At 36.0% G+C, this 15,456-nt stretch overlaps 1 protein-coding gene across 5 annotated transcripts in view; it reads left to right on the top strand.

Annotated features, from left to right (window-relative positions):
- The first annotated feature begins 688 nt into the window (after window positions 1–688).
- LOC138223915 (cytosolic phospholipase A2 gamma-like) overlaps window positions 689–15,456 on the top strand; it is a 28,017-nt gene continuing 13,249 nt past the window's right edge. Inside the window, exons 1-10 of one of the 5 annotated variants that reach the window (XM_069180106.1) lie at window positions 689–730; window positions 1,672–1,710; window positions 6,710–6,768; window positions 7,754–7,788; window positions 8,904–9,015; window positions 10,822–10,966; window positions 11,149–11,347; window positions 11,893–12,001; window positions 13,706–13,846; window positions 15,181–15,222. In XM_069180106.1, the coding sequence (XP_069036207.1) occupies window positions 10,875–10,966; window positions 11,149–11,347; window positions 11,893–12,001; window positions 13,706–13,846; window positions 15,181–15,222 (583 nt within the window). In that variant the 5' untranslated portion in view covers window positions 689–730; window positions 1,672–1,710; window positions 6,710–6,768; ... (1 more) ...; window positions 8,904–9,015; window positions 10,822–10,874. Of the gene's footprint in view, window positions 731–1,671; window positions 1,711–2,166; window positions 2,272–6,709; window positions 6,769–6,806; window positions 6,923–7,753; window positions 7,789–8,903; window positions 9,016–10,821; window positions 10,967–11,148; window positions 11,348–11,892; window positions 12,002–13,705; window positions 13,847–15,180; window positions 15,223–15,456 lie in introns of those variants that run through there. The other 4 variants (XM_069180105.1, XM_069180109.1, XM_069180108.1 and 1 more) reach the window with 4 other exon arrangements.

Here is a 15,456-nt window from a genome sequence, read left to right as displayed (position 1 = left end):
GTCATACTTCTGATTTTATTTTCCGCTACCAAACTTTTCTTTTACTTGTAAAATTCCATATTAATATTCCATATTAACTTGGTTGAAGCATACACAGAGAGAAACAGATTAAATGAAGCAATGGTTTCACTAATATCTAATGCATCACAAGTGCTACCTACAGTATCTATTATCTTTGGGCAGTAAATTACATAACGCAATGCGACACATTATTTTTAAGGTAATTGGAAGAAATACTGTGTGTTCTGAGTGCCCGGTTCTGTATGTGTTACAGAGTGTTAAAAAGCTGTATCATAATCCACATTGGTATAGCTAGCATGACCCCCATCATACAACAATGTGTGCATAAAACGCATTGTGGGTGGGCCTTGTCAGGGCTGAAAAGTGGATTAAATTTAGGAACACTGAAAGACTGTAAGAAAGGAAAAATTGTTACACATAAACTGGATGAAATATGAAATGAAGCAAAAACTTCAGACCTGGAAATGGACAGACTATTAAAGCGTCTCCAAAGCTAGTGACTGTGGTGACAGTGAGGCACAGTGTACAGTGCCTTTAATGGTTAAACACTACAATCAATACTGTAAGTGAAACTTAAACTAAGTTTTTTTTTAGCTGTCATCTCCTGATTGGTCCTCTGTGTTTCCTATAAATACATGTCCTATGCATCCAAAGATTAAATCATTTGGATTTTTCTGGAACACCAAACTAGGTCACTTCTTTGAAACTGGTAAGAAAAAGAAGGATTAAATACTAATAATTAATATTGATTTCTTCTCTCTGCATTAATGCTGTACTTAAATTGTTTTGCATTGCAACAGCAGAATAACAGAGATGCCTTTGTAAAGGAGATCTACAAGTACAATAGGTTATTATAATAATTATTATTATTTGTTGTTCTTGTTGTTGTTGTTGATAATCATATAAAAAGTACACAAGGAGAGGAAAGAGCAGAATTAATGCGATTACAACTAGGGTTTGGAATGCAGTAAGAATGTAAATGGGCAGACACAGAACTAATTAAATATCTTATTTTGGGGGGATATAATTCCAAAGCTTTAGGGTATAGCAAATGAAGGCCCTGGCACCCATAGTGTGTAGGTGGGCTTGTAGGACAGGAAGGAGACAAGAATTACACTAAAAATTGGGAGGTGAACAAGTGGAAATATGTAAATGCTGAGTTGCATTATTGTTTCAATGATTTAATTGCTCAATTATTATTTCAACTGAAATGATAATAATATTAGCACCAATATCAATACCAATTATCATAATATTTGCACCAAAATGACCATGCAATTGCTAAATTACATGGAACACTGTTAGTCAGAAATTACTGTAATGGTTCTATACAAAAGTGTTACTCTCACTCTCTTATTAATCTATACATATAATAAAACTTTTAATTTTCTGTATACTTTTGATTAATACAGATGAATGCAGATATTCAGAAAGATTTCATGAGGATTATAGTTTTATTTAATTAGGCACTGGTGTTTATCCCAAATTCTTAACATGGTATTCATGTCTCTTCTAAATCGATCAAAACAACCATGTAACTGTGTATGTAAATTTGAATTCTAAACACACATACAGCACAGATTGATCATCATAAATGTCACAATATCAATGCTGATTGAATGTAACACACATAATTGTATTTCAATACAGAGATGGGTGGTTCCAAATCAAAACCAGCACCATACCAAGGTAAGATTAATCTTTCATTCATAATCTACAAAAAATATTAGAACAAGAAGTTCCCTCAACAGCCAAAATATTGTTTCTTCTTTCTACTTTTCACCATGGAGTTAATCATTATTTGTTCCCTGTTTAATAAGCACTACACTTATCCTATGTAGTGAAAGATAGGGTTCTAACTTAAATGGAATTAATTAAAAAAAAAACACTTCCAATTCTTGGGATATGTTGCTCTTTTATCAGAGATCACATTAAAGGTTGTTTGGCTTGTTTGAGTGAGTGTGAGTGTCTTGGAATGCATTTTATCTGTCAAACAACTGTCTGCACATCATACTCACCCCCTTACCCAGCCAACAGTGACTACAGAGAGGAACGGGGAATGGCATTAAACACTACCATGAGTTTCATGGTGCCCTAAGAACATTTCCTGAAACACAAGCCGAGCTCCTGGAAGCTCCTGGAAGATATCCCTCTTGAAATTATCCACAGCTACATTGTTTCCCCAGGCCTACCACTCACAACTGTAATATTTTCATTTCTCTGGGACTCTTACTTCATGTTACAGAAAAGGTATTTGTTTTTTCATGGCCCTTAACAGCTGTCACAAATATTTAACAGACAGTTATCATACTGATACAAACAGTATGATAATCACACAAATGACAATACATGCAGTTTTACTATTCTTCCTCTATAATAGCAAAAAGATATTTTAATATAATTATATATTAAATATATACAGTATATTAACTATATGGTATAATAATACCATAAAAAGTGAAGTTTTATGTGGATATAATATAGAACATGAAAAAAAAACAATTACTGTTATTATTTTCAGTATAAAAAAGATATAAGATAATAAATGTCAAATGCAGTTTAACAAAATATTCTACGATAAAATTGACTTTTAACACAATATTAAAAATGAACGGTGTCTCCTCTACTGTCAGAGGTTAATTTCCAAAAAACATACATAACAAACAACAAACAAAACAAAATAGATTTGTGAAATGATCTGCTGTAATAAAAATGGCTGATCGTTCACTCACAGATAAGAGACGAGTTGACGTACTGGTAATACGCGAGAACACTTTCCATTGAGCAATTGAATCATTTAACCATAATCAAAGCCCATAAAAATAAACTTAGAGGCATCAGATGGAATCAAATATATTAACATCACTGACAATGTACACAGCTGTCTTGTTTGCACTGGGGTGAGGATAAATATACTTAATGTTCTGAGTTCTTTCTTGCATTGTCAGACTGTGAATAAATTAAAGCATTTTATTAAACAGGCATTTGTGATTTTAATCAAGGTGGGGGTAATGGGAACTCTCTATTATTCTCTCTATTATATTATAAACACCCAAAAATAAATTGAACGAAAGGCTTCGAAGAAAGAGGCGCTCTTTCCTTCTGGTTTAACAGTCTGTGCAGAAACAAAACAATCAGGTTAAACAAGAGAGTGTGGCATTACTTTTTGTCAATGAAAAAATAAAGTATTTTCATGTTGAATTAGTTGTCCTTCTTTTGGTTGGATAAACATGAATAGCATGAAGCAACATGGGCTCATTGTTATGATTTCTCTGTTATTATCAAAACCCTCAAATCGTTAGATTTTGGTTATTTTGGAAACATTTTGACATGTTACTTGTAATTGCACTGCTGTTGATATTGTAGCAATAGACAAAATGAAATGCTTGGAGTTTGTAATGTAGGGATTTCTATATTTATGTCTTAATTTAGTGGTTACGTTAGTGACAAAGGCTAAACATTCAGCTTCAGTACGCCATATGGCTGACCTTACATACATGTTTGGCCGACATTACATGTTTAAATAAACAAAAAACAAGTCATTTATTCCTTTATCATGTCCTCTCTTTGCTAGTTAATGTTACTTCACTTTGTCGGGCGTGATTTTTTTAGGCAAAAAACAGGCTGTTTACAGCCTGTTTCATGTTCTTCCTGAGATTGTTGAGCGCAGTGTCAAAATGTTTCCATATGAAAGGATTCATATGAAAGGCGGTGACGTCACCATGCTGGCAAGCCGGCTCTCACAACCTGTAATGTCGGCCATATACATTAGAATATATTTAGATCTTTAAATTAATATCGTTATTAATTTCTTTAGCATCACAACATTGTCCAATAATACCTTTCTTGTGTCTAACTTTTAGTTAAGCAGGATTTGAGCTACAGACCATAAAAAAAACAGGATTAACTTTTTTCTATCTCTTTCTCACCCGCTGCGATTCTGGTGTTAATAAAACGTGTTTACAAAGAAAGTGAAATACAGTAATACTACCAGCTATATAAATACATATACAGTATTTAGATCCTTAAATTAATATTGTTATAATTTCTTTAGATACTAGATTCCATATGTGATATTAGATCTTGTTTCAATTAAAGTTATATCACTGGGCAGAGGCCAGCCTCAGGACAGCACTGCTAGAGCACCACAACTTCATAACACATGTTTTTCCATACTGTAGTTTGAGTCTTTGTGTAAGCTGTAAGTTCTTTTTACTGTATTTCTTAATAAACATTTGAAACAATTTAATTTTGTAAACTTAACACGCATTCCTTACAGAAATAAAATAATGTTTTCTACAGGTGTTAAGCAGATTAGCAGGTTACTGACAAAATAGTGCACCGTCCACCACTGTGGATGTACGGAACTCAATGTGAGTTCTGTCTTGCATTGTCAGATTGTGAATAATAAAAGCATTTTATTAAACATGCGTATGCGATTTTAATCAAGATGGGGATAATGGGGACTCTCTATTATATTATAAACACCCTTAGACTGGACAAAAGATTTTTTTATTTTTTAAAAAAGAAATAAAAAATGAGATATAATGATGTGTTCCTGCTTAACTTAGACATTGTATGATTTTAAAAGCTATAAAAACAGGTTTCGATAGTTAATAACCACTTTTTACGTGCGAAAAACGGGTGATTTTTCTTCCTTGTGATCAGCTTAGAATCTTTGTGTTTCCCTCCGTATCACATTGGGCCTAACAACACCTTTTAACTGTGACTAAATCCACGATATAGCACGGCCTCTCGTACCTTATTGCTTAAATAATTAAATTCTGAAAAGTAGTCACGTAGTTATCACTTAACTTTGAGCGTTTTGTGATATTAAGAAATACCAACGAATTCAATATAGTGTCGATAATATTTATTATCAGTAATAACGACAGCAGTAGCAGCTTCAAATTATTCGTTGTTATTAATAAATGATTTAGCTTTGAACAGTTGTGATATTTTGAAATATAAAAAATGTCAATATATAGTAGTGTCCATAACATTTGCCATTTTAGTTTTTCAAAGAAATGTGTATTTGTTAAAGGAAAACTCATAGCAACAGCTGGGTTAGATCCTCCAACCCCAGGCATAGAGGGCACATGCTTAAGCCATCATGCCACAGACGTAATCAGGTGGGAAGGAGTGAAACTGAAGCATACATATCCAAAGAAAGTGTATTATTGTGATAATTTGAGCTACAGTACATGAATATAATTATATTGCTAATTAATTTATTTAGATACGTGATTCCATATTATATTCCCTATGAATCAAATTCTAAAAGTATGCTTTTGTTTACTATGATAACGAGTGTTTTCGCAGAAAAGGTTTAAACATTATAGCTTTTCACAAACTTTATAAACTTAATATAGTCCGAAGGAGCATGTAAAACGTTTCCAAAATAACCACATGTAAGACTTTGATGCTTAAACTGTTTAGGAAGAAAATGGAATACTAGTGTGTATTTTTTCTTTAAATTACCAATACCAGGCATGTACAGTTTACATAATATGTTTATGTTCCTAAATTAATATTGTTTGTGACCATCAGACGCGTTATGCTCCTCTTCTTTTTATGCTCAGCTACAGTACTAAAATTTCCCTTTAGTTGTAAAATTCCATATAAATATTCAATTCTAAGCAAATTAAATATGCACAGTTAAGAGATGAAATTATTTAATCTTTTCACTAATGACCAATGCACCACGAGTGCCCCTGTCGGTCATTTTGGCCAGCCAATCACATACCGCAGTACAACGCAGTGACTTGTGGGTAATTACGTGTGGTACGGGTTTGTACCGTGCATTTTGAATGGTTGCATTGGTACATTTCTTAATTTAATAATAACCACATTTTTTTGTTATTATTTTTGTTATTATATTTTATAAATATGCTGCCTGCCAGTCAGTTAAGAACAGAACCAGTTAAGGACAGTACCACTGATAGACAAAAAAGTTTGCCAGCAATTTAAATAATTTTGTGTTGCTACAGTATCAAAAGCAGCATTAAGAAGCGAAAGGATATCTACTCTATAATGTAGCTCCTGAGTCTGAGGCAATAAATAAATCATTCAAAACCCTGAAAAGAGCAGTCTCAGTGCTATGATTTAAGTGGAAACCAGACTGAAATGGCTCAAACAAGTCATTGGCTATCATATAAGACTGTATTTGATGTGCAGCCACACGTCTAAGGTTTTTTCTATCTAACTCCTGAGATAGAAATGGTAAATCATTTTGTCAGAATCCAAGCCTGGTGTTTTTCTATAGGAGTAATTGACACAGTCTTTAAGGCATTAAGGTATTTATACACTGTGATTTACCTAAAACGTGATACACTGGAATAATCTACTGTATGTTGTACATAGCACTGATTTATAAGAAAACAATGACATCCTCTTTTTCTAAATGGTTTATGACTTTACTTCAAATTTAAAGGATACATTGCCCAGTATCAGTGCACACTGTAAACAACAAAAAGGCTAGGAACCTCATTTTGTAATGAGCAGCTCTTGTTTTAATTGATATTATACATGTCATGAAATGGAGAAGTATTTGAATGTATTTTTAAAGCAGTTCATGCCTCTCCTTAGTGCTGCCATTAGTCTTGTTTTTGTGTGTATGTGTGCCTCCTGTAGTTTTGTATACTAACAATGGCTGACAGTGTAACAGTATATTATCTTTTTTTAACAGATCCACTAAAAGAGGCCACCAGGAAACATTCCTTACTAGCAAAAAACAACATGGATAAGGTTTCTGAGTATTTACTGAATTAATGCATATTAGACAATCTTAAAAACATCATTACTAAAGAAAGAAGAGACTAAACAATGTTTTGTGCATGATGCATGGTATGTAGCATTAGTCCAAGTCATAAACAAGGGGCGAATGTGTAGCCAAAACTGTGTGGGTATAAATATCAAAAATGCAAATTATAATTCGTGAAATAGCACACTGAAAAAATATTTAAATTGGGAAAAACCTGGAAAAACTCAGTCAAAATTAAGTGCTGTAAATTTGTTTAATATAACCAGCCAAAACACATTCAATAAAACACTTAAATATATAGATTTAAAAATATTAATGGCAATTAAATATAATGTATATGCTTTGAAATTGTTCTTCTAAATTACATTTTCATTTAATCATTTACTTCAGTATTATCAGCAGTGAACCGACTTATAAACGTTATGTGATTTCAGCTTCTATTGTAGCGTTGAAATAACAAGTTATCTTTGTTCTCTGGCACAACAAAGTAATTTTCTGGTGTCAAGCTTCAGAAAAACATTTAAAAAAAAGTTGATTCCCGGGCACAACATCTATGACTATTTGTTTCACATATTAAATATTGTAAGTGCCAAGCTTCTGTATTTTACAGACTTGGGAAAATGAGAGCAAGGGCAAGCCTGATTGATGACCTGTTGCTGCTTTGTTTGTGCTGCTGAATTCTGGATCACCTTTCATTTCTTGAGGGAATTTAAGTACAGCCACATAAAAACAGTAACATACTGAATCACAAAAGTACTATAGACAATATAGACGGCTTTGGAAATGGAATAATAATTGTGGAAGTGCTTTTTGAAAAACGGAATTTTGAAGTGGCAAGAAGATGTAGTTCTGTGATTCCAGAAATGTATCCCAAATGTATCCCAATGGGGCAGTAACAGTAGTACAGAAAACGGAGGGATATAGTGCTTACAGGTCTTTTACGATTTCTTGTTTTCAATTATCTTACAGACAAGCATGAGGGAAGCAAAAGACTATACTGGAAAGTAAGTGCTCTTTAATCTGTGTACTAAGATACAGTATAAGAAACACGTTTCTGTGTATAATTACAAAAAACAATTACACCTCTTTTCAATCATATGTTCTGAATTATTTTCTGCTTTCTTTCCTCTTTTTTTCTCATGAGGATGTGATGAGTATAAATGTACTGATTAACTGATTCTAAGATGTTAGATTAGTGAGGTGTTTTCTCCTTGGTTGATATGCATTTCCATGTGCATTTCCAAATCCCTTATCCCTTAATATCCCTTAAATCTATAGTTTATAGTTAGATTAGAAAGATTATAGAAAGATTATCCCCACAGGCTTGGGCATTGGCTAGGATTCAAAACCAGACACAAGGCTATCCCAATGAATAACTAATGCCTCACATTGAAGAGGTTACAGTATGCAATCACAAGTTATTTTCAGAGTAATTCAAAACTACTGACATCTTTTTTAAAACATTTAAATTTAAATACAATATATTTTTAGAGCCAATATATATAATATACAGATAAAAACATTCAAAACATGCATTAGAACCCATTGACATGTTAGAGTAGCTTCCCTTTTCTTTGCTGTACCACAGTGTAGCTCGTTTATGCGATACACTGACCAAAGACACTTGTGGAGCATTTGTGTTGGTGAACAACAAGAGATCCTAAAGTCCTGAGCAGATCACACCTCAACAGTTGACCCCCTCCTCTTCTTGCGCGTCTAGCAGTATCCTTTAACCTACCAGCTGATGTCCAATAAGGCAGAAAATAAGGTGCTATATCCCAGGATATTACGAAAAGATAAATACTGACTTTAACAATGTGCCTGTTACTTGAAAACAAGAAAAATAAATACTTTTAAATGAGTAACATTAATATTAGCAATATTTTTGAAAGTTTAAAGTGGTAACAACTGTATTAGTCCCTATTCACCTTCTTGAAATTAATAAGAGTACACAAAGAAATTAACAAACACGTTAACACTCAAGTTACAGTGAGATCCAGTCAGCAAAGCAAATTAGAAATTCTCCCAGATTCTTTCTAATATGTCTCCTTTTGCATTTTTAGGAACAGAAAGCGCCAAGGTTGCACATTCTTCATGTTCGTTTTATCTCCTTCCACAGGACATATGTACGGGTTTCACAGACTCTCTGTGAGGGGGAGACTAAGGCTGTTAAGCAGAGAAAAATCCAAATCCAGAAGGCCCTGAGTAATCTGGAAACTCCTTGTAAATTGGTATGGTTTTTATTATTTTTTATTTGTGTTGCAGAAATACATATTCAGTGTATTTTGCAAAATGCAAGTACAGTTAGTTACTGTAAGCATCATACAAAAAACTGCATTGTTACATCCGAGTGTGTGGTCTATGTGTGTTTTTGTTATGTTCCACACTGCTGACCCTTGATTATTCTCCCTCCTCCATTGACCCACCATTACACCACTGTTCCGTATGACATAATCATCAATCAGCTTCTCAGCCAATCAGAGTGCATCTTATTCAGCATATAACATGGAGGTTTTCTGAAGGAAGAGGCCTTTGCTTTGCTTTGCTTTGCTTTGCTTTGCTTTGCGTGTATTTTTGTATAGCTTTGGCTTTGTTGTTTTGTTTCTGTTAGTTTCTTTGTACTTTTGTTTGTTTGTGTGTTTATCCTTGTTTTGCCATTACCTTGCCCTAATGTATTATATGTTCAACTTTTGTGTTCTTTTGTACCCTGTTCCTGTTGAGTACTCTTGTTTTCCCTTATTTGTATTCCTAGTTCATTTGTGTTTTTGTGTGAACTTTTGTGTATAAGGTTAGTTTAGGTTGTTGGGTACATTCTACACACTTAGATTTTGTATTGGTAACACTAGTTTAGTACGGGTGAGTGCCATTTGTCTTAGATGGTTGTTGGGTAGTCAGTGGAAGTTAGCAAGGGTGTAGGAGACGCCGAAGACCGTGTGTTTCGGGTTTTCTTTTGTAGTCAGGTTAGCTTTCCCTCATTTTCTTAGCCAGCTCCATTTTGTTTGTTATTTTCTTTTCTTTGGCACCACTCTAGTTCCTTACCCCTGTGTGTTATCGTGTCTTGTCAGTCACTTATTCAACTTAAAATCATCACTTCTGCATCCACCTGTGTTATCACGCTTCCTAGTCCCTCACCAGAACCCACCTGCATCCAAACATTATCCTAAATGTTACACCCCTTTAACCCTTTTTAGGAAAATAAAGACATTTTATTTTGTAGCAGGTGCATTGTCATGTTAGTGAAAAGATATGACATAAGAAAATTCATTACGCTAGTTAGCATTTGTCGTAGGGGTTTATTGTTACTGTGAATGCCACAGGCATGTTACTCCTTTCCAGATTACATGGATGCAGTTAATAGATGAGAGGGTGGTGAATGGACAGGCTTTGGGGAAAATGGAGAGTACATAAAGTCTAATAAAAGAGGCAGAGCAGAAAGGGAAAAAGTGTATGGGAAGACAAATGAAAAACTAAGATTTTGCAGGCTTCTGCATTGTCTGAGATAACAGTAGGCAAGGATCAGGGCTCTGAATTGTGTGCAAAATAGGCACCTTACAGGTCTTAATAGGGAAGGGACTTGTGAAATGAAGCAAAATAAGTAAATGGAAGAAGAAATAATTCAGTTTGAACCATGAAATTGTAAGTTGAGTTGATGTGATTAAATAGCGCTGGTGGAGAGGGTGACAGCCAAGATGCAGTTACAATATTTCATGCTGTTTTAATGATCCTAAGTGGTGATATTACAAATATCATAACAGGTTGCACTTTTGTTGCTGGTAAGTAGATTCTTGCACTGTTGTTATTTACGTTAGATGCTTTCATGAGAGAAACATAATAGGAGAATGTTAAATTTAAATAATTCTGAATCTTCTTCTCTTTAAGGGACACACTTGAGTGGAGTAGGGTACACGATACACAGTTGTGATATCTCAGTAACTTTTCAATTCATTTACACTATTTAATAGCCTAATAATTATCTGTCAGACTCACACACTGTTTTTTATCATGCTCTTTCTCTTGCTTCTCTCTTCCTCAATCAGCACTGTGTCCCCTCTATTGCCGTGCTGGGCTCTGGGGGGGGGGTCTGCGCGCCATGGTGGCTCTCATGGGGACTTTAACTGAGCTGGGGGCTCAGAACCTGCTGGACACCATCATGTACCTGTGTGGAGTGTCAGGATCTACCTGGTGAGTCTGAGAGACTGGGCTCTGGGGTCCAGGTTTGTGCCAGGTGGATCTGTGGAATCAATATGAATTCTGAAGGTTCGCATAAAGCAGCAGAACTTCTAATTCTGCTCTAATTCTGTAAGATATAAGGATTGAGCTCCGACGTTTCTCCTGGTCTCTACTCTTGTTATGTATGAATGCAGGTGTTTGACATCTTTGTACCACAACCAGACCTGGTCCTCTGAATTAGAGAAGGCAGAGAAAGAGATGGTGCAAAGACTCACAACTGGCTCGTTTGACTGTCTAAAAGCATTGGCAAGAATTATGGAGGCAGAAAAGGATGAGAACTTTTCCATCACAGATATATTTGCATCTACAGTTGTGCACGACATGGTGAAGCAGGTCAGCAGTCCTTCCTGCCTGGGTTTCTAGCATCTTTGTCATCATGTATTTGTGTATTTCTGAAAGTCTTTCTCTCTCTTCATTGATGCTTCTGAGTAAAGCGTACAGTTTAATGTGGTAAATTGTAATTACTAAAGGTTTTATTTCCCTACAATATATCTTTGCTCAAAAATGAAATTCACTTTTTTATTTTTACTTAATTTTCATTAGTGCACACCATTGGTGTGTACAATAAAATAGGAAAGGATATAGAAACAAATTAAAGGAAATTCTGGGATATTTTATTATGATTTGATGCTTTAGCAGATGTTTCATGCTTAAGGTGATGTGACCTTACTATTCAGGACAAGTAACTCTAAAGGGAGAACGCAAGTGCTGAATCTAGATTTTTTTTTAATTACTAGAGCTGAAAACTAACCTTTAGATAATCTCTAATTGTATACAGCTATGTGAGCCCCACTGAAGATCTCAGAGACCCTCCAAACCTGGTGGGAGTACCTGGGGAGTACCATTGCTGGGTCTTCACTACAATATATTTTTTCCAGGTGGATGAAGAACATTTTTCTAAGGAAACCGATGATGAAATGAACAACCCTTACCCCATCTTGGCAGTTGTGGACAAGAAGCAGAGACAGAAGGATGAATACGATAGAGGTAAGATACATGATGATGGATGAACATAAATCTTATTTAAAATCCTGCAGAAAGGCCATATACAGTATTACATATTTTATAGTAAATGTTAAATGTTCACAGACCGCATCGCTAGCACCTAATCTGATCTGAAAAATTATGACCAACCAGCTGCTACTGATAAAGGTAAGGAAATGATCATTAGAGCTAAACTATAAGGCTATTAACAGTCCAAAATAATTTATATTTTAAGAAACTGCCAATATGTATTAAAAAAAGAAGGACTTGTTTAACTTCTTTGATAATTGAACCCATGGACCTTACTTTCTGTGTTAACTATTATTTGCTCTATGAAATAATATATGAAGTCAACAGCCCTGGCAGGTTATACCAACAAATCATAAGAGTTTTATGAAGTCTGAACTTTTCTGAAGAAAAATATATTTTTTTTATTCTAGTGTTATTTACCCATGTTTTCCCTTCAACCAAATAGTGTTCCTCAATTAGTTTGCGATTAAAACTATTTTCTGTTCTCTTAAACTTAAACTAAAAACCAATAAATCCTTCTGTCTCCTGGTAAAACTCAATAATTCCTTCCTGGTTTCTCTCACGCTACACAATATAAAAGATAACAGTGTGCCTTCTCCTCCTTATAATAGTAATAATAATAATAATAATTGCTTACACTTATATAGCGCTTTTCTGGACACTCCACTCAAAGCGCTTTACAGGTAATGGGGTCTCCCCTCCACCACCACCAATGTGCAGCATCCACCTGGATGATGCGACGGCAGCCATAGTGCGCCAGAACGCTCACCACACATCAGCTATCAGTGGGGAGGAGAGCAGAGTAATGTAGCCAATTCATAGAGGGGGATTATTAGGAGGCCATGATGGGGTAAAGGCCAGGGGGGAAATTTGGCCAGGACACCGGGGTTACACCCCTACTCTTTTCGAGAAGCGCCCTGGGATTTTTAATGACCACAGAGAGTCAGGACCTCGGTTTTACGTCTCATCCGAAGGACGGCGCCTGTTTACAGTATAGTGTCCCCGTCACTATACCGGGGCATTAGCACCCACATGGACCGCAGGGTGAGCGCCCCCTGCTGGCCCCACTAACACCTCTTCCAGCAGCAACCTTAGTTTTTCCCAGGAGGTCTCCCATCCAGGTACTGACCAGGCTCACACCTGCTTAGCTTCAGTGGGTTGCCAGTTGTGAGTTGCAGGGTGATATGGCTGCTGGCTGCCTTAAATACCTGAGGTGGATGATTTCCTCCATTGTGTCCAAACTCCTTAATTTATTTTTCTTTTCCATTCAACCAAGGGCTGTTTAGGACTTAGAGATTCATATCCTTCAAACTAGCCATGCATACTACCATATACCTTAATTTTATAAAGGGTATAAACAATTTTTATGGACCTCCAACCAGGATGTCACAGTTCTCATTTTCAGTACATTTTTCATATACTCAACAACTACAACAAAAGTTGGACAAGGTATTACATTAAAACAACAAGAATATTAATTGTATCTATTAACTAACAATAATAATACCATTTAATATTAGAAAAATAGACACACAAGAGTGGCCTCAGTGCCTTCAAAATGGATTTAGAGATTAGCATGGATTTAGGGATGAAAGAGTTTTTCTAGTTCTGGTACCCTTTCTCACTTCACTCTTATTCTGCTCTTCCTCCTTTTCTCCATGTCTCTTCCTCTCACAGGGGTCTGGTGTGAGATTACCCGCCATGAAGTCGGGTATTCTGGGTATGGAGCCTTTGTGGAAACACCATTCTTTGGGAGCCGTTTTGCAGGAGGGAATGTGGAGGAGCACAGAGATGAGATGGACATCCTGTACTTGCAAGGTCTTTCTTCATCTTTGTTGTTACATTATAGATGAAGAAAAAACTTAACTTGGATGCCAAAGCCTTTGATACACAAAAAAGATTTTTAGGCCAATGGAGGAACTTTACCATATATTACTATTGGACTTCAGTTTATTGTGTTGGGCTTTTACATAATGTTTGGTAATGGTGATAAGACATTCCATGTGTTAGATTTACATTATAATAATAATAATAATAATAATGTTTCTTTATTAGCCCTATACAATTTCTTGCATTAGGAATTCTTCTTTTCACATACCCCAGCTTTTCTCCAAGGAGACACAGACAGGGAGAGAAGCTTGGGGTCAGAGCACAGGGTCAGCCATTGTATGGCGCCCCTGGAGCAGTTGGGGTGAAGGGCCTTGCTCAGGGGCTCAACAGAGTAGGATTCCTCTGCCAGCCGCGGGATCTGAACCCACAACCTTCCAGTCACAGGCACAGATCCTTAGCCACAGAGCCACCGCTCTGCCCAAATTAGGAAATTAGGGAAATTAATAATTTTATAGGGATGGCTGTTCCCAGGTGCTCCTAAATTATCTTGAATGGAAGAGATGCCCATGGTGACTCCACTAACCGCTGATCACATAATCTATGTAAACTTTTGGTTCACAGAGAAGGGTTTCTCAACTCCCATTGCAGAAAAACAACAGAAACAAAACTCATCCTGAAACTAGGTTCACACCTCCCCCTTTCTCTCAATGACTGACTTGTTTTCAAGTAATCTTCTCTATTCTCATGCAGGTTTTGACTTCACACCTTTCTTCACCCCTCTCCACTTTGCACTTTCTGAGCAGCCTCTCTGCCTCTTTGCCCCTCCCTCCTCCTCTCCTCTCCCAGCTTTTGTTCTTCTGTGCAATTTAATCTTTGCTGTCTGCCGTGTCTTTCTCACACCTGAAGAAGACTTCACAGCCGGAACATTGTGTTTTCTCTCTTCTCTTTTCATTATGGAATAAACCTTTTAGTTGCTCCTTTGCAATTTAGGTTAAAACAACTATCCTTTTTCTGTCTTAGAAACGGCCTTGTTCATAATACCAGCCTTTTATTAACTGCCGGTAAAAAGAAAATGGCTTTGACTGAGTGAGGATTTCTACTTTTACTTATTGGGTTAAAACAGGGACCATCAGTACGGTCTGTTTGGCATGTAGGCTTCTATATATCAGGAACCATATATGTGCAGATTTTCCAGCTCCGCTACAAGAAGTGATCTGTTACACAAGGGTAGTGAATTAAATAGTCTGATTGTTTCCATGCTGTGATTAAGTGACCTCAAACCATTTTCATTGCTCTCTCTCTGTTTTTTACTATTTCCTCAGGACTGTGTGGCAGTTGCTTCGCTGACTTCCAGTACAATATAGGTATAATTTTAATATCTTGTAAGTAATGAATGTGCTGTATGCTCTCACAATCTGCATCTACAGCTGCACCCATTCAGAATGTGCAAGGTATGACAAAAGTACAGTGCAACAGCTTTTTAGTTTTCCAAATAATCTAATATAGGACTGCAGCACTCTGTAGAATCCTTAATACAGATGCAGCCATTCAAAATGCGCGGTAAAAACCCGCGGTACGGTAACCTACCCACAAGCCAC

The sequence above is a fragment of the Lepisosteus oculatus genome, chromosome 18, assembly GCF_040954835.1.
Source record: "Lepisosteus oculatus isolate fLepOcu1 chromosome 18, fLepOcu1.hap2, whole genome shotgun sequence".
Lineage (NCBI taxonomy): Eukaryota > Metazoa > Chordata > Actinopteri > Semionotiformes > Lepisosteidae > Lepisosteus > Lepisosteus oculatus.
This window is presented reverse-complemented; position numbering and strand designations above follow the sequence as displayed.